This window comes from Pipistrellus kuhlii, unplaced genomic scaffold, assembly GCF_014108245.1.
Source record: "Pipistrellus kuhlii isolate mPipKuh1 unplaced genomic scaffold, mPipKuh1.p scaffold_m20_p_13, whole genome shotgun sequence".
Classification (NCBI taxonomy): Eukaryota; Metazoa; Chordata; class Mammalia; order Chiroptera; family Vespertilionidae; genus Pipistrellus; species Pipistrellus kuhlii.
The window spans coordinates 30,239,162-30,259,614 of NW_023425438.1; the positions used below are offsets into that span (position 1 = coordinate 30,239,162).

General features: G+C 47.4%; 1 protein-coding gene across 3 annotated transcripts in view; it reads left to right on the forward strand.

Moving 5' to 3' along the window:
- The window catches only part of B3GNT2 (UDP-GlcNAc:betaGal beta-1,3-N-acetylglucosaminyltransferase 2), a 38,512-nt gene that overhangs the window by 15,848 nt on the left and 2,211 nt on the right, over nt 1-20,453 (forward strand). The window contains exons 2-3 of one of the 3 annotated variants that reach the window (XM_036435466.2): nt 9,302-9,427; nt 9,515-12,085. In XM_036435466.2, coding sequence (XP_036291359.1) covers nt 9,524-10,717 — 1,194 coding nt within the window. In that variant the 5' untranslated portion in view covers nt 9,302-9,427; nt 9,515-9,523 and the 3' untranslated portion in view covers nt 10,718-12,085. Of the gene's footprint in view, nt 1-9,301; nt 9,428-9,514; nt 12,086-20,453 lie in introns of those variants that run through there. The other 2 variants (XR_004987468.2, XM_036435465.2) reach the window with 2 other exon arrangements.

Here is a 20,453-nt window from a genome sequence, read left to right on the forward strand (position 1 = left end):
GTCAGAAACATTGATGAGAGAGAATCATCAACCAGCTGCCTCCTGCACACCCCCCATTGGGGATGTGCCTGCAACCAATGTACATGCCCTTGACCGGAATCGAACCCGGGACCCCCCAGTCTGCAGGCCAACGCTCTACCCCCAGAGCCAAACCGGTCTCGGCTGCTTCACATTTTGAAGCTTGTGGAGATTAAATGAGATGGAAATGTCCCAACGTAGACAAATGGGCAAAGGGAATAGGGAAATCGGGGAAGGAAGCACATAAAGGGAAGGGATTGTAAAGGACAATGTCCACAGCCAGGGTGGATAGCTCCGGGCTCATGGGTGGTCAGTGCGAGGACCAATCAGCCTGGTTTTCCCCTTTTGCTCGGGGGCTGGAAGGGGAAGGGAGGGGAGTTAGTTGATTATGTTCTAAATGACTTAAAAAATTGTGTGATCTCTCTGTAACTTTTCCAAAGGAAACATAAGACAGGAAAAAGACACACGTGAGGCTGTCCATTGTTTTGTTTTCTAATTATCGGGAAAATCGGAAACAGTTCACTGGTGAGTGACTGGTGCACCAGACCAGATACCTGTATTCCGTTAGAGGCGCAGGAGAGAGCTGATGACAGATGATCTTGTTCCTGCCCCGCTGTGAACTGAATCTGCTCTACAGAAATTAAATCTCAGCGGACACAAAAGCCATTTGCAATCCACGTGGACATCCAATTTGGAGTTTTTCTTTTTTCTTTTTCCTCCTTGTTTCTTTCTTGAGGGGCTGTGGGAGAAAACACATCCCTACGGTGCCCTAGGGGCAGTGTGTATGGGTGAGGCTGAGGCTCGGACAGACCCTGGGCCCGCCAGCACTGACCTGCCCTTACAGAGTGACATCAGAGCCCAGTGCCCACCGGCGAGCTGTGTCCGTCTCTACCTGCTCACACCCGGTGCCCTTGCCCCATCCCATGCCTGCCCGGCTCCTCCCCACATTTATAAAATCTACCGTTTCCAGCCCCACGCAGGTCCTGCCATGTCCCCTGCTGTCAGGTAATAAACTGCCGTGTGTTTATTGACTGACTACCTGCCAATTCAGTGTACACGACCCATGTTTCAGGCCTTTCCTCCTCATTTCAGACCCAAGTAAAAATGTGTGTGGTGGGAGAGGACTTCGAGTTGGTGGTACAGAGAGTTACAACTTGTGCCAGTTTCCGACTTGTGCCCCTCAGCTCCACGTCCACCTTGTGGCCTCACCTGTGAAAAGGGAGAGGAACCCTTCAGATCCTTCTTTGCCTGTGCCGTCCGTAAGTTGAGGGCTCTGAAGAGGGCGCTGCAGGAAGAAGGGGTTCCCCCTCCTGGTGGCTGGTGTATTGAGTGTGTGTCTTTAGGCTCCCAGAGAGCCTGCTGCTTTTCCTGCACTCCAAGGGGCCTGCCCGCCTGGCACAGCTTTCTCTGGCATTTGGCTGCTCTGTGCTGTGCCAGCTCTGGCAGCAGCAGTGGCAGCGGAGCCTGCACTCAGCCCAGGTCACTGCTTCTCTGCACCCTCTCCCAGCCCCATGAGTATGCACATTGTAGACCCCGTGGTCCCAGCTGTCTAGTGAGCTGGCCACCCAACATTGTCCTGAGCAGCAGCCTTGAGCCACACTCAACGAGCCACAGTTTGCCGACCACTGCCTTATACTACCCCTGCTTAAATTACTGGTGTGTTGTTGTTTTTTTGCTTCCTAGTTGGGCTCAAATTGAAATATATCCCATATGAACCAACTGAGCAAACAGAAGAATGAATCAGAAATCTTTTAGGGCAGCAATTTTCAACTGGTGTGCTGCAAGAATTTTAACAACATGCAATAGCTGACTCTTTAGTCCGTCAGGGCACTGACTTCTTTTCCCTTACATTGTCAAAATAAAAAATTTAAAAAAACGACAATAGCCCTCTGGTGTGAGTGAATCAAAATTATACCTAATTTTCTTATCAAATCGGCAAAAAAATTAATGTATTTTCTGATGTGCCATGGAATTTTGGCAATCTGTTTATGTGTGCCACGAGATTAAAAAGATTGAAAATGGCTGGTGTAGAGAATTTCTCTGAGGGCTCGTCGAGCGCCTGTCAGGCTACACTTGTTGATACATCCGTCCTGGCGCATGGAGTAAACACCTTTACCGGGCCATAGCCGGAAGCGACAGCCTGTATGGCAGCGTTTCTTTCTTAAAATGACTTCCACCTTAGGTGAGTAGATGTCGCCAAGTTTTACATCCGTATTAGGGGCCTGCCTTCCTTTAGGCACGTTCACCTGGCCCCGGAACTGTCATGGCCTTGGTGGGAGGCCCTCCCTTCTCCGGAAAGGGGATCTGGAGGCCCCTATTCTGGGAGAGGGTGGAGGAGGGGTTGGCTTGGACCTGCCGCTGGAGCGTGAATCGCTCGCACCTCCATTCCCACACGCGGGGTCTGTGCAGCCAGCACATCCGCACGTGAGTTGCCTTTGGTGCATCTGAGGCTGACTGTGGGGATGAGGGACTGGGCTGTACTTCCCACCCCACTTTACCTCTCCAAATCTCGCCCCCACCCTCTTCATCGAATAAGGACTCCCTCCTTGTGAAACTCTTATCTCCCTCAACTCGAGACAATTCTTTAATTTTTTTCTATTGTACTTTAGTACTCAAAAGAGGTGAGACCGATTTTTATAAATGTGTGTGTATATTTACCAACACACACATAAAGTGCTTTCGCAGTGTCATCCCTTTGGAGAAAGGTGTGTATATTTAATTAATCCAGTTTCTACCGAGCACCTCACTGTATTCAGCGAACTTGACCAGGTGAACCAAAATGTTGGTTCAGCAGATGCTGAGTGGGTCCCAGGGCTGCGTGCTGAGGAGATGGTGGTGCAATGTGGAGACCTTGCTTGTGGAAGAAGCTCGGGACTGCATGCCTTCACTCCTGGGAGGTGGGTGCTTCGGCCAGGAGGCCACACAAGCTAATTTGGAAGGAGCAGCAGCTCTTCAGGAAGGCACAGCAGGAGGCGGAGAGAAGCTGGGATTTTCTGGAACAGAAAACGTGTCTGCTCTGGTTAGAGTCTAAAGTGCGTCATGTGGAGATGGGAGGTGTTGGCAGGAGGCGATGTGAAGGGCAGCACAGATCCTCATGAAGGGTCCTGGTTGGGACCAGATGGCATGAGTTGAGATAATTGGGGGAATAAGGCTGGTACTCAGGCTGGGACATAGCCTTGGGCAGGAGACCTCTTAGAGGGGAAGAAGGGTGAAGCTCTAAGCTCGGGCTGTAGGAGTGGAAGAGAGGAGCTCTGGAAGACAACACTCACTTCCAGACAAGAAGAGCGAGTTGAGGGAGCACAGCGTGTTGAGGTGGTCAGACCAAACGGTGGGAGCAGTGTGAGCAGGGACTGTACGTACAGGGGACTGAAGACTGAGTGGTTGGGGAGTAGGACATAGTTGGGAGCATGGTAGGAAATGAGGCATTAGGCTTCTGCAGCAGTCAGCAGCAGAGCCTGAATGGAGGAGAGGAGAAGTGAGGAGGGGGTGCAAAACTTGATTCCTGGCTGGATGTGGAGTGCATGCTGGGATGTGCACCCAGGTGCTTGGTAAGTTGATTCATTGCCAATAGGGGTCTCCCCAAAGCATTTAGAAGCTGATATCTAGAGTTAGCTGGATTGACTTGTAAACCTCCTTTTGGAGGTGATGTTTAATGCAGTGGATATATGGGTTTCTACAAAGAATAAATTTAAATTTTTTTTCCCGTTCATTTACAAAGAGTAAATTTATAAAAGAGGCAGTGAGCGACAAAACTTTAGAAATGTGCTTTCATTGAGTATTTGGTGGAGAAGTCAAACTTCTGAAGGAGAACTATGGAATACCCATTGGGTGGCAGACAACAAATTGGTGTTTTACAAACGAGGAAACCGAGGCTCAGAGAGGTCAAACCATTTGCCTAAGGTGACGTAGCTACGTGGGTAGCAGAACCAGAACTTAACCTTGGGCTATCTACCACCAGATGCCAGACTGGCTTTCCAAAGTAAGAACGGGTCTGGGATTGTTATCTTCTTACACTGAGGATCTGAAACTCTTCGCTAGTTTTACTAAAGGCAGGGGCTTCTGGTAGGGTTAATTCTCCGTTGTTAACTAAATCTTCTTCCCCCCTTTCTGAAAGTTCTCTATGTAGTGAGTGATCGATTTTATTTTAAATGATGAACATCATTTGAGGAAGATCCGCCATGCTGGGCTTTGGGGGAATTGAATCAATGGGCGCCAGGATGTGTCCTGCCAGACACGTGGATGGATGATGTTGCCTGTGGGGATGTGTAAGTGAAAAGATTGATTGTACTTTTTCCCCTCTTAAATTTGAACATGGAGGATACTAGTAATGACTAGGAACCAAATTCTTTGAATTCAGCTAGTGCCAAGACTTACGGACCAGAGAGCAGAGTCAGACACATGTTCTTGCTTCAGGCCAGTCTCTGGGTGAGGGTGTGAAGACAGTCCTGAGGCTCCCTTGCCCCAGGCCTGGCAAGAACCAAGGCCAGGCTTCTTGTTCCTATTAAGAAACAAGCTTTCTAGGTAATGGCCCGGCTCTCGGGTCCAGCTGAGTTGCTTCATTCGAACCTTATCATCGACTGCCTGCCTTGCGTGCTAGAGGCTGTTTTCTCCCCCAGAGCCACTCAGCTGCAAGCTGTTCTGTCTCTTCATCTGGGCAGAACCTAGAAAGGGCTGCTGGCAAGAGCCAGGCAACAGATGGGGGCCGCCTGGGAGGAGAGGATTTAGGAAAGCCACTCTGGCCAGGCTCCGGGAGGACGGGGAGGGCAGGGGGCAGGCAGAATGATGGACAAGTTCTCCAAAATGGAAACACCTTCTTCCACCCTTCTCTCTCTCAGGATTTGTACGTCAGGTTTGTGCAAGGGAATTATCTGGAAGCAGGACCCCGTGGACATGGATGCTACTAGCTCAGTCTCCTGTGGTCGAATTGGCTTGGATTTCAAGTCTCCTTGTCTCAGCCTGATTGGATGGGAGACGGTTGCAACAAGGTCCTGGTCCTGCCTTTCTCTCGTCCTTAATCTTGGTACTTGAGGGCCTGGGTGTGGTTGCTGGCTCTGCCCCTGACTAGCTAGCTATTGGTGGCCACCAACCTCACTTACTGGAGTCCCTTGGGGGATGGATCTCAATCACTGACTCAGAATTCTGTGGGAATGAGTCCTTGTGGCTGTCTGTGGTCCCATAAAAGCATCTTCCAGCCAGCACGTTGCCGGTGTTCAGTGATTATAGGGCTTTCGGAAATGGAGGGGACCTTTTGGGATCATCCTCTTCAGTGCTTCCCAGGGGAGTAGTGTCCATAATAACACACTGGGATTGTTTGAACTGCATACTGGGAAACAAAATGAGGTAGGTGAGGTGTTTTGACCAGAACTTGGCCTTAGAGTAATCATTCCATAAGTGTTCTTTATGACACCACTCTGCCTCCCATATCTAATGTTGACTCGTGGCACTTTCTGTCAGTTAAAATGTACACAGCTTTAAAACATGTCGTACTCTTAAAGAAGATCAGCCATCGGAAACAAGACCTGCATCCCTCCCGTTCCTTTCGTCCGCCTTCACATGCATCCATCGCGGTTTAACACTTGGATTCCGGAGCCCACCCGCTTGGGTCTGAATCCTGGCTCTGCCATTTACTTACCAGCTGGGTGACCTTGGGCAAGAGAAATCCCATCTGAGACCGTCTGCCAGGCAGGCACCTGAACATTTATTAAAAGAAAACAGGTGTTCATATTTTACCATTACGCTTAGGAACCCTTTCTGAGTGAGGGCTTCAGGCAGATGGTACGGGCCCCAGGACAGGAGTGCAGGGTCCATACAGTGATGGCCGGCCTGTGGCGCTGTGAGGGGCTGCAAAGATGAGAGCCCCGCGTCACATCGGGGATTTTGTGTGATTGTGCTCCACGCCCACCCCAGGCGGCCTGGATGTGTGTGGTGGAGGCCCTTCAGGGAGAGGGAGGCGTGGTGTGGCGGCAGGAAAGACTGTTAAAGTGGCCTGTAATCCCCGCGTCCTGACTAAGCCGGCCTTGTTGTTGTGAGGTGTTTTATCTGGATTCTCACATAGCCGGTACTATTTTGTAATCCACTTGCAGCTACGACAAATATGTTTTTCAGCCTCTACTTTGTCTTTCTAAATATCTTCATTACAAAACAAGGGAGGGAGTTGTTTTTCGCTAAACAAATAAAATCAACTGATGGTGTTTTAGAGATTTCAAAACCGCCGGGTCCTTGTTGGGAGGCTTTATGCCGAAGCAGGAGGTGAAGCGTGAGGCGGTCCTGGGTTTGTCCCCGGCTTCCTCCTGTTCCTGCTCCTCCCGGTGAGAAGCCCGTGCTCTGCAGTGAGGGCTGTACAGTGTCCTCCCCGGTGCCGGGAGAAGTTTCCTTACTCAGATTCTTCTTGAGCAATGTGACTTCCTGCTCAAAAAAGGACACGGAGTTGGTTTTACTTTTGCAATGGGAGTAGTTAGTCAGCTATTCACAGAGCCCTTTCCCACAGATATTTTTTTGCGGGAGGTCACTGCTCTGTCCTCCTCTCCATGAACTTCGGTTTGTGCAGAGCTCCCAGGCGAGGGACTGTGTGCCCCGGGCACAAACGGAAGATGACATTCCAGCCTGATGGATGAGCACAACCGAGAATCTTCTGTTTTCCCACCCACCCTTCTCAAGCTGGTTGGGGAAATTTCCAATGAGCACATAGTGGTAAGAGTTAGCCCCGGCGGCTCCTTGGAAACTTGGACAAGGAAGGCTGGCCCTGTAATTCTCAGAAGGGGAGTTGGGAGCTTCTAGAGTCTAGACGGTCCTGTTCTCCCCCCCCCCCCTTTTTTTTTTTGGAGAGTCTCAGTAACATCAGATGGACCATGACCCTGTGCCTTGGGTCCTGAGCCAGCCTTTTGGACTTCACTGTTGACCGGGACCAGAGCTTTCACTGTTGACTGGGACGCACCTTGTAGAAAAAGGAGGAGACCCAAAGAGCCCGGCGGGAATGGGAGCCAGGAGGCTGCCGGGTCAGCTTTGTGCCTTAGTGCTCACGTAACACGAGGCAGCCCGACGAGCTCTCCCTTGGAGCCTCCGTTTTCCTCACTGGTGAAGGGCTATTCTCTCACCTTCCCTCAGGGGGTGCCAGTGAGGAACGGGCAGGGAAATGCTCTGCAGCCTGGAATCCTTGAGGAAACCGAAGGCGAGGGTGGTGCTCCTTTGAGAGCTGAGGCCTGTCTTACTTAGTTGAGAGGATGGAACGCCGGGGCCGGGTCTTGGTTGAGGAAATAAAAGCCTCCGTTGCAGTGGGTGAAGTTGTAGACCTTGGCCACGGTGAGCGAGCCCAGTGTGTTCCTCAGAGCATTCCCCAAAGAGAGGTCTGTGCTTTCCGTGATAGAAGCTCCAAACCGTCTCCTCAGGTGGTTCTGGCTGGGGCCACATTCCCACGCCCTGCCCCATAACCTGGAGACACAGCTGGCTCATTCCTCTAGAATCGTCTCACATGTTTTTCACTCTGAGTCTTTTCCTAAGAAAATTAACTTAGTCACGTACTGTGCTTCCCTTTTCTCCCCTTAAACTGTCTTTTTTAAAACTTTCTCTAGAATTTCAGAGACAGTCTTCTGAAACTGAAGCAATGAGGTATGTCAGATGGTAATCACCGAATGGTAGTCTGCTGAAACTCATATCCTTTTTCTGAATTGGAAACTTCTGCGAAGTCATTAGCTATTCATAGTGTATGCTGTTTGTTCCTGAGCATCCTTCCAAATCTTTTTCCTCATTGTGGTCTTTCTTTGTTGGATCTCTCTCTCTTGCATTAATGTTTCTCTCTCTCCTACCCTCCCTTCCACTCTCTTTAAAAATGAATGGGAAAAAATATCCTTGGCTGAAGATTAACCAAAAAAAAATTGCCTATAGACTGAAATCTGTTAGTGGCCTTTGATATTTCACTAAAATATCATTTTCATTTCTCTTTGCTATAAACAGCAGAGACCTTAAGTCACATGTGTTAAACACAAGGCCCGCGGGCCAAATCCATCCCGCCAGGCCTTGCAATGTGGCCTGCACCGCGCTGTCATCACTGCACTCCGCTGCATTTCCATCACAATGACAGTTTATGACTGTTCGGTAAACCATTCGGCCCGCGATTTAGGCTGGATTTTAGATTTTGGCCCCTTCTCTGATTGAGTTCGACACCCCTACCTTAAGTCTTTCTTTCTTTTGTCAATCTTCACCCGAGGATATTTTATCCATCCATTTTTAGAGAGGGTAGAAGAGAGGATGATAGGATTGGGTGTGTGTGTGGGGGGGGGTTGGGGTAGGGGAGGACGAGAGAGAGAGAGAGAGCGAGAGAGAGAGAGAGAGAGAGAGGTGAGGGAGAGAGAGATGTAAGAGAGACATATCAATTGGCTGCCTCCTGCATGCACCCTGACTGGGGCTGAATCCACAGCCTTTGGTGCTCGAATCGGAGCTCCAAACACTGAGCAACACTGGCCAGGGCTCATTTCTGTACTCTCTTGCATTCCTTCCTGCCCCTCTCCAGGCAAAACCTCTACCCCTGTCACTTTCAGACATGTAGGACCTGGGTTAATTTTGCCTTCTTGAACGTCACATAAATGGAATTTGAGGTCTGTCTTTCACTTCTACGGTACTCTTGTTACTAGTAGCAATAGTTTCCTTTTTATTGCTGAGGGTGATTCCATTGTATGAACATGCTGAGATTTGAAAATTGTTTTTCTCTTCACAGTATATGGGTTGTTTTCGGTTTTTAGAAATTAGGATAAAGCTGGTATGACTCTTGGCATTTGATTTCTCTGAGCTCTCAATGTGGCGAGTGGCTCCTTCACCCCCTGGCCCTTCAACTCCGGGCAAGCGTCCCCATCTCTCTGCCTTTGTTTTCTGATCCATGAAATGGTGGGTTGGGAAACAATTCAGGGTTGGGACCACCATTAAAAAAAAAAGAATAAAGTAAAATCTTGGAGTGAATTCCATGAAACTATACACATCGCAACACCTATAAACACATACAATTATATACATGTGTGTGCACATACGTGTACGGGATCACAACATAAAATGTATTTGATGTTATGGATTGTGGGCAAATCAATTTGTAGCGCATTGATTTGTGTGTGTCCTTGTAAGCAAGGAAGTCCAACCCCTGTGAGGTTAGGAAATGCCTATTTCTGCCCTCCGGTGTCTCAAACAGCCGTAATGTTAACAGCCACTTACACACTGTTTGCTATGGGCCAGCCACTATATAAAATCATGGAGCGCTCACACCCATCCTATGAGGTAGAGTATTATCTCCGTTTTATAGTTGGAGAAGCTGAGACACAGTTATACCACGGGCTCAAGGTCACACAGCTAGGACAGCAGGGCCACGGTTTGAACCTAGGCCATCCCCACCTGGAGTCTGTGCTCCAGTCCACCCTTCCAGGGGGAGGTCAAGCCCAAGAGGCAAGTGACGTGGGTGAGCAAACGCAGATGGATCATGACTCGATTAATCCAATGCTCCTCCCTTTTGTTCCAGATATGAGAAATGAGTGTTGGACGTCGAAGAATAAAGTTGTTGGGTATCCTGATGATGGCAAATGTCTTCATTTATTTGATTGTGGAAGTCTCCAGAAGCAGTAACCAAGACAAAAATGGAAAGGGGGAAGTAATCATACCCAAAGAAAAGTTCTGGAAGATATCCAACCCTCCCACGGCGTACTGGAACCGAGAACAAGAAAAGCTGAACCGGAGGTACAACCCCATCCTGAGCATGCTGGCCAACCAGACCGGGGACCCGTCCGGGGTCTCCAACACAAGCCATCTGAACTTCTGCGAACCCGACCTGAGGGTCACCTCGGTCGTCTCGGGCTTCAGCGATCTGCCGGACAGGTTTAAAGACTTCCTGCTGTACCTGAGGTGTCGCAATTACTCGCTGCTCATCGACCAGCGGGATAAGTGTGCGAAGAAACCCTTCCTGCTGCTGGCGATCAAGTCCCTCACCCCCCATTTCGCCAGGAGGCAAGCGATCCGGGAATCGTGGGGCCGAGAGACCCGCGCGGGGAACCAGACGGTGGTGCGGGTCTTCTTGCTGGGCCAGACGCCCCCGGAGGACAACCACCCGGACCTGTCCGACATGCTGAAGTTTGAGAGCGAGAAGCACCAGGACATTCTCATGTGGAACTACAGAGACACGTTCTTCAACCTGTCCCTGAAGGAGGTGCTCTTCCTGCGCTGGGTGAGCACGTCCTGCCCGGACGCCGAGTTCGTGTTCAAGGGCGACGACGACGTCTTCGTGAACACCCACCACATCCTGAACTACTTGAATAGCTTGTCCCAGAGCAAAGCCAAAGACCTGTTCATAGGGGACGTGATCCACAACGCGGGGCCCCACCGGGACAAGAAGCTGAAGTACTACATCCCGGAGGTGGTGTACGCGGGCGTGTACCCGCCCTACGCCGGCGGAGGCGGGTTCCTGTACTCCGGCCGCCTGGCGCTGCGGCTGTACAACGTCACCGACCAGGTCCTCCTGTACCCCATCGACGACGTCTACACTGGGATGTGCCTTCAGAAGCTGGGCCTCGTTCCCGAGAAGCACAAAGGCTTCAAGACATTCGACATCGAAGAGAAAAAGAGGAATAACATTTGCTCCTATCTAGATCTGATGTTAGTCCATAGCAGAAAACCTCAAGAGATGATTGATATTTGGTCTCGGTTGCAAAACGCTCATTTAAATTGCTGACGTGTAGACAGACATACGTTTTCGCATAGGAAGACATCTCTTGGGTAGTTCCCAGGGGCGGGGGTGGGGGTGGGGTGTTTCTCTCATTAGGGGTAATTTCTGTGTTTAAACTGTTCAAAATTGCCTTCATAAGGAGCACCCGTTTGAGGACCGCTAAACCCTTTGATGTACTTTCTGAAGAAGGAAAGCAGAAGATTGTAATTTTTAAAGGAAGCTGCAGCAGGATGATTGGTTCTGATTCTTCCTACTGGCTAGTGGTCATTATTTTCTAAATTCCCCCCCTCCTACCCCTCTTCTTGTCTGAAATCATGTTTTTGGAATTTGACTATATTTTAAGTTATTTTTGTTTTGACCTAATATTGTAATAGTCCAACTTTTTGTTGGAATGAGTGAATTGTCTACAATTTAGGTGTTTAAAACCTATTGACTACCAATAATTTGTTATGTATGATTCAATGATTTTTTTTATGATATTTGAATTACATTTATTACCATGGATTTTAAATGAATTAAAAAAAATTATTTAGAGTAATTGACCTCTGTCGAAATTTCCTGCCACCCCAGCAGTATTTTCTTACATTGGTATAATCAGTTAATTTTTGCAAAACAAAGATCGTTTGTGTGATCCAGTTTATCTTGCTGTGGCTTATGGTCATAAGGAGATTATGACCTAGGAACATAATAACGGTTCTTGCATTTGATTTGCTGGGTGGCATGATAGTTCACTATTTTTAGCATTTGAAAATAATGAGAACGATTCCATAATGACCAAGTAAAAATTGGATTATCCTTTGCAGAAACGTTACGTTTATGATTTTTTTTTTATGTGGACCAGGAAAGCATATGTGATTTTGGAACTTCAAGGGAAAGGATTGAAGTTGCAGACCTTTTCACGACTGGTTTGTCAGTTTAAAACTCCAGGATTCTATTCTTGCCATATTTTCACATGTTGCTTAGGCAGAATTATTCCTTAGTGGGTGACTGCTTCCCTGTCTCAGTGTAGAAGTGCCTGTGTTTTTATTTATTGTTCAGATCAATGACCAAAAATTTTCTTAAAATATATTTTGTGTAATATTTTATTTGTATACAGTGTTGTTGATGAAATATTTAACTAGAGCATGATATTTTAAATGTAAGTTGTAAAATATGTAAAATAAAGCTGTTATTTTTGAATTTTAAAGTTCATTTTTTTTGAGAGAGCTGAATGCTAGAGTTGACAAAATTCTGCCAAACTATTGCTTATATATACCATCTTGTAACAATGCTTTCTTGAAAAAAATTTTTTTTGTGTTTATAGAGATGAAGCTTCTTATCAGATGTGATACTTGGAAATGTAAGAAGATAGAAATAAAGTCTTTGTATTTTTAATTGTCATGTGTAATAATCTATGATCTCTTTTGTTTTTCCATATTTGGTTACATTTCCCCTAAAGAGGCCATTGTTCTCTTCAGAAACTATTATAGTGATATTGAACGATCAGTGCATGATCTATCTTCACATTTAAAATTCTTAAAAGTGCTTTCTCACTTGATTCTGTAAAGAGGAATATGAATATTTATTTATGCTTCCATTTTCAGTAAGCATAATTAGGAGGTGGAGCAGCATTAAAAAGAAGACACTGTATTGCCCTAAACCGTGTTCACTTTGGGGTTTGTATCCACAGTGATACAATCTAGAAGCAGCCTTTACCACTTAGGTTTCATAATAGACTCATGTTGAGAAGAAATTGCTAATGGTCAATTAAGAACAATAGAGCCTTAGCAGCTTTGGCTCAGTGGACAGAGCGTCAGTCTGCTGACTGAAAGGTACTGGGTTTGATTCTGCTCAAGGGCATGTACCTGGTCCTGGTCCCTCCCTGGCCTGGGCCCTGGTTGCGGCATGCGTAGAGGCAACCAATTGGTGTGTCTCTCACATCGGTGTTTCCCTCTGTCTTCCATTCTCTCTAAAAATCAATGGAAAAATACCCCGGGTGAGGATTAAAACAAAAAAAAGAAGTAGACATTTGATGAAGCTCACAAAACAGAAGGGATCAGTGTTGTGAGGACATTTAGCAGACTGTCTTCTACTGGGAATGTTAAGGCCATATGTGAGCAGTTACGAGGGCACAGGTACTTAATGTGGGTTTGAAGACTGTAAGCTTGGCCCTTCTAAGGGTTTCATGGGACTGCACCTGACCTTTCTATGCAGTGGCTGCTAGCACACCTAGAGAGCAGCGTTGCTACATTAGTTTAGAGAAGAGTAATCAAGCTCTCAAAACATTCACTGGTCCTGGGTCCACAATTTGCACGTGTCTATATATAACTTGACCACGTATTTTCAAGTAACGCATTTTTCCTCTGGGGGGAATTTCTGTAATTTTTCTTGGGAATTTTCCTTCACGGATGTTTCAAGTCTGCAGGAAAAGAAGAGATGTAGTCACTTTAGAAATAGGTTTAGATTCTCCTGAGGGTCTTCCGGGAGCCTCCAGTTGACATGGGCCGTTGTTTGAACGTAAGTCCTTGGTGTTGGTGATGTGTGATGGGTGAGTTGATCTCTGGCTCTTTGTTTGGCAGAAGTTCTCGTGAGTGGTTACCTGAGCCCACAACGCTGGTCATCAGTCTCATGGGGTTGTCAGCAAAGGGATGCTTGGGCTTTAGAGCTCTGCACATGCTTGGCCTCAATCGAGGTAGTGATTGATTCCTAAATCAACGGAGCCGTCTCTTGGTGCTCCTGAGATGGATTCTCCACTGAGCCCCCATCGCATGAAGGTAAATATTGTAGATAATTCATTCTCTCAGAACTGCTCACTACTGTGGCCTCAACAGTGAAACTGGCATTTGGATTTTTTGTGTGTGGCTACTCCCACATCATTTTGACTTTGAATTTGAAAGTCAAAAGGCTGAGTAAACATTGACAGGGTTTAGACTTTTCATAAACCCAACCGGGCCTTAAGAGAAAAAGATGAGAGAGACCTGAATCGCTTATTTCCATTCCTGACTCTGCTTGTACCCATCTCTGTTTGAATACTTGGAGTCAGTCTTGAAAATTAAATCCAGAATTAAAGGCACTCAACGTGTGACCATCTCCTACTTTAATACCTTGTTTGATAAAGGTCTGGAGTCTTTGATGTTGTAGGTGGTCATGGCCCCCTCAGGCAGAAAGTGAGAACTCATTTTTTAAAGCAAAGGATGACTTATTTTTATTTCCAGGAAAGCCGAAAAGAATGAAGCTTTTACTTAGGGCAAAAGTTAACTTCTCTGTGATTTACCTTCTTATGAAAAATGTCAAGTTAAATAAAAATTCTTATTTAGAATGAGAAAACAAGTACTTCATGTGCGGGGCTGTTAAGATTATTGAATAAGTTAAGTTTTTTAATGTTTATACTGATTCTATTCTCTAAGTGCTAGAGAATATCTGCTAGATGATTTTGATGAACTTTATTAGGATTAACAATAAATCTGAAAAGTTAAACTATTACCTGATTCATTCAGGTCTCAAATTAGGAATGTTGGGTGTGGTTTTTTCTTGCCATGATATCATATCTTGAAAGATAGAGGCCATGAATGAGGCACTTTTGTCTCTAGGGAGCCCCCAAAATTTTGTCATATTGCATGTGAATTATCATATTTATTACTGTATTTTTCGGACCATAAGATGCACCGGTTTTTAGAGAAGGGAAATGAAGAAAAAAAGATTCTGAAACAAATAGTGTCCTAAAATATTTTATGTGCATTAAAACCCAACATCACAGTCATAAACACATGTAATCAACCCTGTAAAGTAAACAGCAGCATTTAGAACCATTTTAGAACCGGGCAAGCACACAGAGACCACACAGAGCCGGGCAAGTAAAAAAACTTTTTTTTTACAGTATATGTGTAGGCTATATTTGGACCATAAGACGCAGGGACTTTTCCCCCCCACTTCTGGGAGAAAAAAAGTGCGTCTTATGGTCTGAAAAATACGGTAATTTTAAGACGTGATACTTTTTATATACCACTAAAAAACTGCCAGTTGTATGGTGTGCCTCAATTGCAGAGATATTAAAATGTGAAAGGTTATATCTTAAAATAACTGAGATACAGCATTAGTGTGTATATAGACACAAAAGTAGACCAATAAGTCAAGGGGATGCGCTTTCATTCTCAAGCAGCAGCCCACATGGCTTACATCCTAAGTGTTAGCAAGGGCTCACTCATGGCCCTGGAAACCTACCATCCTCTGACGAGTACTTTCCGAGCTTGTCTTCAACTAACATGCTTTTCCTGTTCCTCACCGTCCTCCACGCTGCCCACTGTGCAGAGCTCAGTAGCCAGGGAGGTGGCCTCGGGGCAGTGGGGCTCATTTACAGACACCCAACCCTGCCCGGGCAGCACCCCTGCAGCTGCCAAAATATCCCTGGGAGGGGGAAGGAGGGCAGCGGCCAGGCACTCCCAGCTTCCGTCTGGCCCCATCCCAGATCTCCCTCTCCATTAGAGAAAAGACCCGCTCGCACCTTTGAATCAATGGCCCTCTGGGGTCCTCATCCCCTTGTTTAAGGGTCCCAGGCACCGGGCTTAGAATGGCTTTTCCCTCTCGTCTTCCTTCCTTGCAAAACGTGCAGTCACGAGGTGTTAGCTAATCACCGGATAATTTGTTTTCCAGTGTGCGGGGTGGAGAGAAGGAAATGAAAACAGAACTTTGTTGGAACAGGACACAGGCAGCTGTGGGGCCGGCTTGCAGCGGCCTAGCGGGAAACCTCACCACGCAGACACCCGGGAACCGGACGACGGGTGCCAAGGCCCTGCACGCTAACAGGGCACGTGTCCTGCCTGTGCTGCGTGTTGGAACATTCGAAGAGCAACACACGCCCTCCCGGCGGTGGGTGCTGCCGTCCACCACGAGGCCAGAGCTGCAGATTCTGCCCCCTCCCGTCTGCCGCCGTCCTCCTGGCTGGTCAGATGGGAGACAGAAGCACACACGGAGAGAAAAACAACAATCAAATGTGGGCAAAATAGCAATTATTTTTTCCTCTTGTGAGATATGAGAAACCAGTGGTGGGACATCGAGGGATACAGTTGAAGGGCTTCAACTTGGTGGGAAATGCCTTTATTTGGTAGCAAAAGCCTCTGAACGTGACTCACCGCGGAAGGAATGTGGAAGGAGGAGCCGTGACACATTGTCATGAAAATGAGAGAAGCTTCTGTCATCAGGTCCTCCCGGATGGAAGAACAAGACAAACAGAAGATGCAGAATAATGCCAGGGAACCTGGAGGCTGGGGAGGAACATACACCGTAGGAGGGAGCCTGTCCTGTCAGTCACACCTCCGGACATGGCAGCGCTGCTTATTGCAATGAGTGCTGGCCCCCTCCCTGCCACTGAGGACCTGCTGGACGCAAGGGCAGTGTCAGCGATGGACACCCAGCTGTGGCAGATCTTGAACAAGATTGCCGCCAGTTGAAACTATTTTCTGCTTTATCCAAAATCTGGCCATGTCTCGTCGCTGGTAGACCAACCCAATAAGTAACTCTTCTGAGATGGGCTTGATTTGTTTGGAGAATCTTGTGCTTAGAAAATAAAATTTAAAAATAATTTAAAATTTTTAAAATTTTAATTTTCCACTTGCAGGAAAAAATATAAGACAGAGAGTATCCATATCCCTACATCTAACTCCCTAATGCCAGCATTTTGCAGAACCATATTACAATGTTCAGAATAAACATTGAGCCAACCCACAACAGGAAATCAATGTTGCTATAATTCTGTTATCTACACTAGGATCTTATTTGAACTTGACCATCACTAAGGACTATTTTTCTATTTTAGGATCCTGTACACGGTCCCATTAGCATTTATTTTTTCTTTGGTCTCCTCCAGTCTGTTGCAGAATTTCAACCTTCCCTTGCCTCTTGACTATAATGTTTTGGACGAGTGGTGGGCTTGTCTGATGTTGTCCTCCCAATTAGAATGAGGTTGTGTATGTTTGGCAAGAACGCCAAAAGCTGTGGCCTTGGTGCCGCTTGTCAGGGCTTCATGCTGTCACTGTGCCCCATTCCTGGCACTTGACACCTTGTTTGCTGGGCTTCACCGTAAGGTGTTGTCTTTCTCTTTGTCGTAAAGAAACGTCATGGGGGCCATTTGTATGTTTAAACTGTATAACGATTAAATGATTTAATGCACGGAAAGTGCTCAGACCCTGGCGTGTAGTCAGAGCTCAATGAGTGGTAGCTGTGGCTTTTTTTCATCGTCGTTATTGCTGCCTCGTCTTAGTTCTGTCCCTGGTTTTCCTTCTCTGGTGTTGATTGCTTGTCCTGCTCCTTCATTATTCTCATCCCATGCTGACCTTCTCCTGACGGTCACTTCTCACCTTGGGGTTAGTGCTCCCTTTCTAAATATCTGTGGCCTTAAGGCTGGCACGGAAGAGCTGAATGCCTCTTGGCCTGTGGGGTTGGGGTGGGGGAGAGCCTGCTGTAACTCCCAGGGTCAGGGCTCAGCCATGCTCACAGGAGCAAGGGTACCTCTGTCGTTGCTGGACGTGTTTGCTTCCGAGGTGACCGTGGTCGGGGGATGGGGGCCCAGCTGGCTCGTCCACTCATGGTAGAATCTGGACCAGAACCCAGGACCCATGGTCACTCTCTCCTTGGACCTGGAGGGACAGGCTGGGAAAAAGGCCGCCTGGCGGAGGCCTTGTAGCAGGCCTGAGCCAGAGCGGACCTCCTCCTGTGGAAGGTAGAGTTCTTTCAACAAAGGGGTGGGGTTGCTGTGCTGAGCAGCCTTCGGGAGTCACAGCAGAAAAGGAGCCAGGTCAGGAGTGGGGGAAGCATCGAGGTTTGATGTGATAGAGCCCTCCCTACGCCGGGCAAGGATGCCCACGTTAAAGCAACCTTGGTTCCCCCTCAGGGAGAGCGGAGATGCCAGCGTGCTCGAGAACAGCCTGCCAGGCATTGCTCTCCGGGAGATTCCCTGTCCTACTCCAGCGCACGGAGCTTTATTTACGGAACGGCTGTTCTTGGCAATGTCCTCAGCCTCCCAGGCTCTTGCCCTACTGTTGAGCATTTCGGCTCTATTTTTGCTCAGAGATGAGAAGTTTCCCATGTTTGAAAATAGCCGCCCGTAGAGGACTGTTAAGTTACTACTTTTGCCTGCTCAGGATGCTTTCAGGAGGAAGTCAAAGTTTTAAAACATGCGCAGGGGAATTCACCTAGGCATGACAGTTTCCAAGACAGGGAGGCACGTTGGGTCTCTATGATACTTCAGACCAAGGAGGAAGTGGGGAACGGTGTATCGGATTGCAGAAGTAAGAAAGGATGATTTACAGATAGTCGAGGAAGAGAGGAGCATGTGTGGCAGACAAGGGGGCATAGTGCTACCTGGCTAACAGGTCTCTCTCTACCTGAGGCCTCCTGTTTACCATACTTCATTCAAATTGGGCCAGGGTGACACCTTAAACTCTTCCCCTCTGACGCAGTTTTCTCTGAAAAGGGGGGGAGAGTCAAATGTTCTTTCTGAGTCTTTTGTTTCTCAATAAATACTTTAAAATCAGCACCCAAAGAGCAGCTTAGTGCTGTGTGGGCCTGTGGTCAGGGGAGGGAGAGCCTGGGTAGCTCTGGCGGCTGCAGTGGAGTATGAACAGCCTGGCCAGCTGTGAAGGGAAGGGGTGTCTGCTCAAAAGAAAGTTCTGTGCTCCAAGCTGCGCGGGATTCTCCTGGGCCGGAGCACGCTAGGACCCGGCGGCACACAGCTGCTGAGGTGGGAAGAGCCAACTGCCAAGGCCCTGCTTCTATAATCCACGTGGTGGTCATTCCTGAAGACGTGCTTGGTGGGTGTCGGGAGACATGGGGAGACAGGACCTCTGCCCCCACTGGGGGAATGTCAAGGGGCTGGCCAGGTGGCAGGCACTCTGGCCTCAGGGGAAACCGTCAGTGTGCCTGTGATCCACCAGCCCAGCCAGTCCTGGTTTCCTCCTTCAGTTTACGGATGAGAAAAGGGAGGTTTCAAAAGTTACATCCACTGAGTTCACAGAATGAGCAAGTGGGGAGCCAGGATTTATTCCTGAGGCCTTTGACTCCAAAACCCTAAGGCTTTCCCCTGGTGAGGGACTGTCCGGGGGCAGTCCAGAGGAGGTCCTTGAAAGGTCATCATGGTTCGAGGAAGTGTCAGTGCTGGGTCATCTCGGCCAAAGTCCACAGCCATGAATTTGGACCTGCCCTTCGGCCTTTGACCCAGCTGTCTAGAAAAATTTGGCTCCATCAGCTGCCTTACTCAGGCTTTGTCACTGGGCACAGCCTATGGTGTGCTCCAGCCTGTCTCAGTGTTTATGATGAAGGCGAGGGCCACTGAGAAGTATGTTATTAGATGAGAAAACTGAGGCTCATGGAGGATGTGACCTTTGAATTTTAAATAGTCATTGTTAGTAATTGCCTAGGGCTTGGCGATAATGGTGGAGGGACTAGTAAGGGGTTAAACAGTTTTGTTTTGCGATGATAAAAATGCTCTAAACTCGTGGCGATGGCTGAACAACTCTGAACATACTAAAGACCATTGAATTGTACACTTTGAATGAGTGAATTATATGATAAGTGAGTTATATCTTAATAAAGTTGATGTGGAAAAAAAATTTCACTGAATCTAAGAAAAAAGAAAAGGTAAGGCAGGGCTATAAGTCTTGCACAAAACAGACAAAATCAATCGATTCACACTGTTCCCTTGATGCTAGTAACACACAGGCCCTTCACATCAGGCTCTACGGGGTTTACTGCCCTCTAGAAGAGTCCTTTCAATGCTTCCCCTCTCAGAAGAGTCCAAAGTGGACTCTACTGCAGTTTCTATCAAGCAGGAGAGAATATTCCTTGACTGAGATTCCTTCTTTCTATTTTTCCACCTCAAAGTCCAGCTGCATCTTATATAGCCTTAGAAGGGCTCAATAATAATAATAATAATAATAATAATTAAAAATATGTTTATTGATTTCAGAGAGGAAGGGAGAGAGAGAAATAGAAATGTTAATGACGAGATAGAATCATTGATCAGCTGCCTCCTGCATGCCCCACCCTGGGGATTGAGCCCACAACCCGGGCATATGCCCTAACTGGGACTCAAACCATGACCTCCTGGTTCATAGATCAATGCTCAACCATTGAGCCACACCGGCCAGGCTCAATAATGATTATTTTAAAAAATTGAATTAAACTGAAAGTGCTTAGGTTTTGAGAAGAGGAAACAAAAGGAACACTTGTATATTTCTCTCATTTCTGCATCCAGTGCGGCTACAGAGCAGTCTGGTTTCTGAGGAGGGGCAGCTAGGGACTGAGAAAATGAAAAAGAGACAGATACAAAGATAGAAGGAAAAAGCTAGGGCCAGGTGTGACAGCTGTCCTCCGATAGAGAGACAGTGACCCAGAGCGTGTTTATTTTATACAGTAGAATACCAGGAAGTTTTACTAAAGCCCAAGACAAAGGAGATTATGTGCATTCTTGTGGCTTCTTTGTAATCGTCACTTCTGGGTGGGCCTGGATAATCATATTTGTTCTTGGTGCTTGGCTGGATTTACATAATGAAACCCCTGGCCCCTGAGCTGAAGGTCCAGGCTGACAACACACCTGTCTCTGGCAAGGTATGTTTCCAGTCAGCTCAGGGGCCTTTCTAAGGTGCTCTCTACCTACTTGTCCAAAGGTGTCTCTGTCTGTAAGGTGGTCAGGTGGAAAGGGAAGTGGGGAAATCTTGTGCAAACTAATAAGATGACAGAATCAGCACCTTGGGTACAAGTTATATTCAGT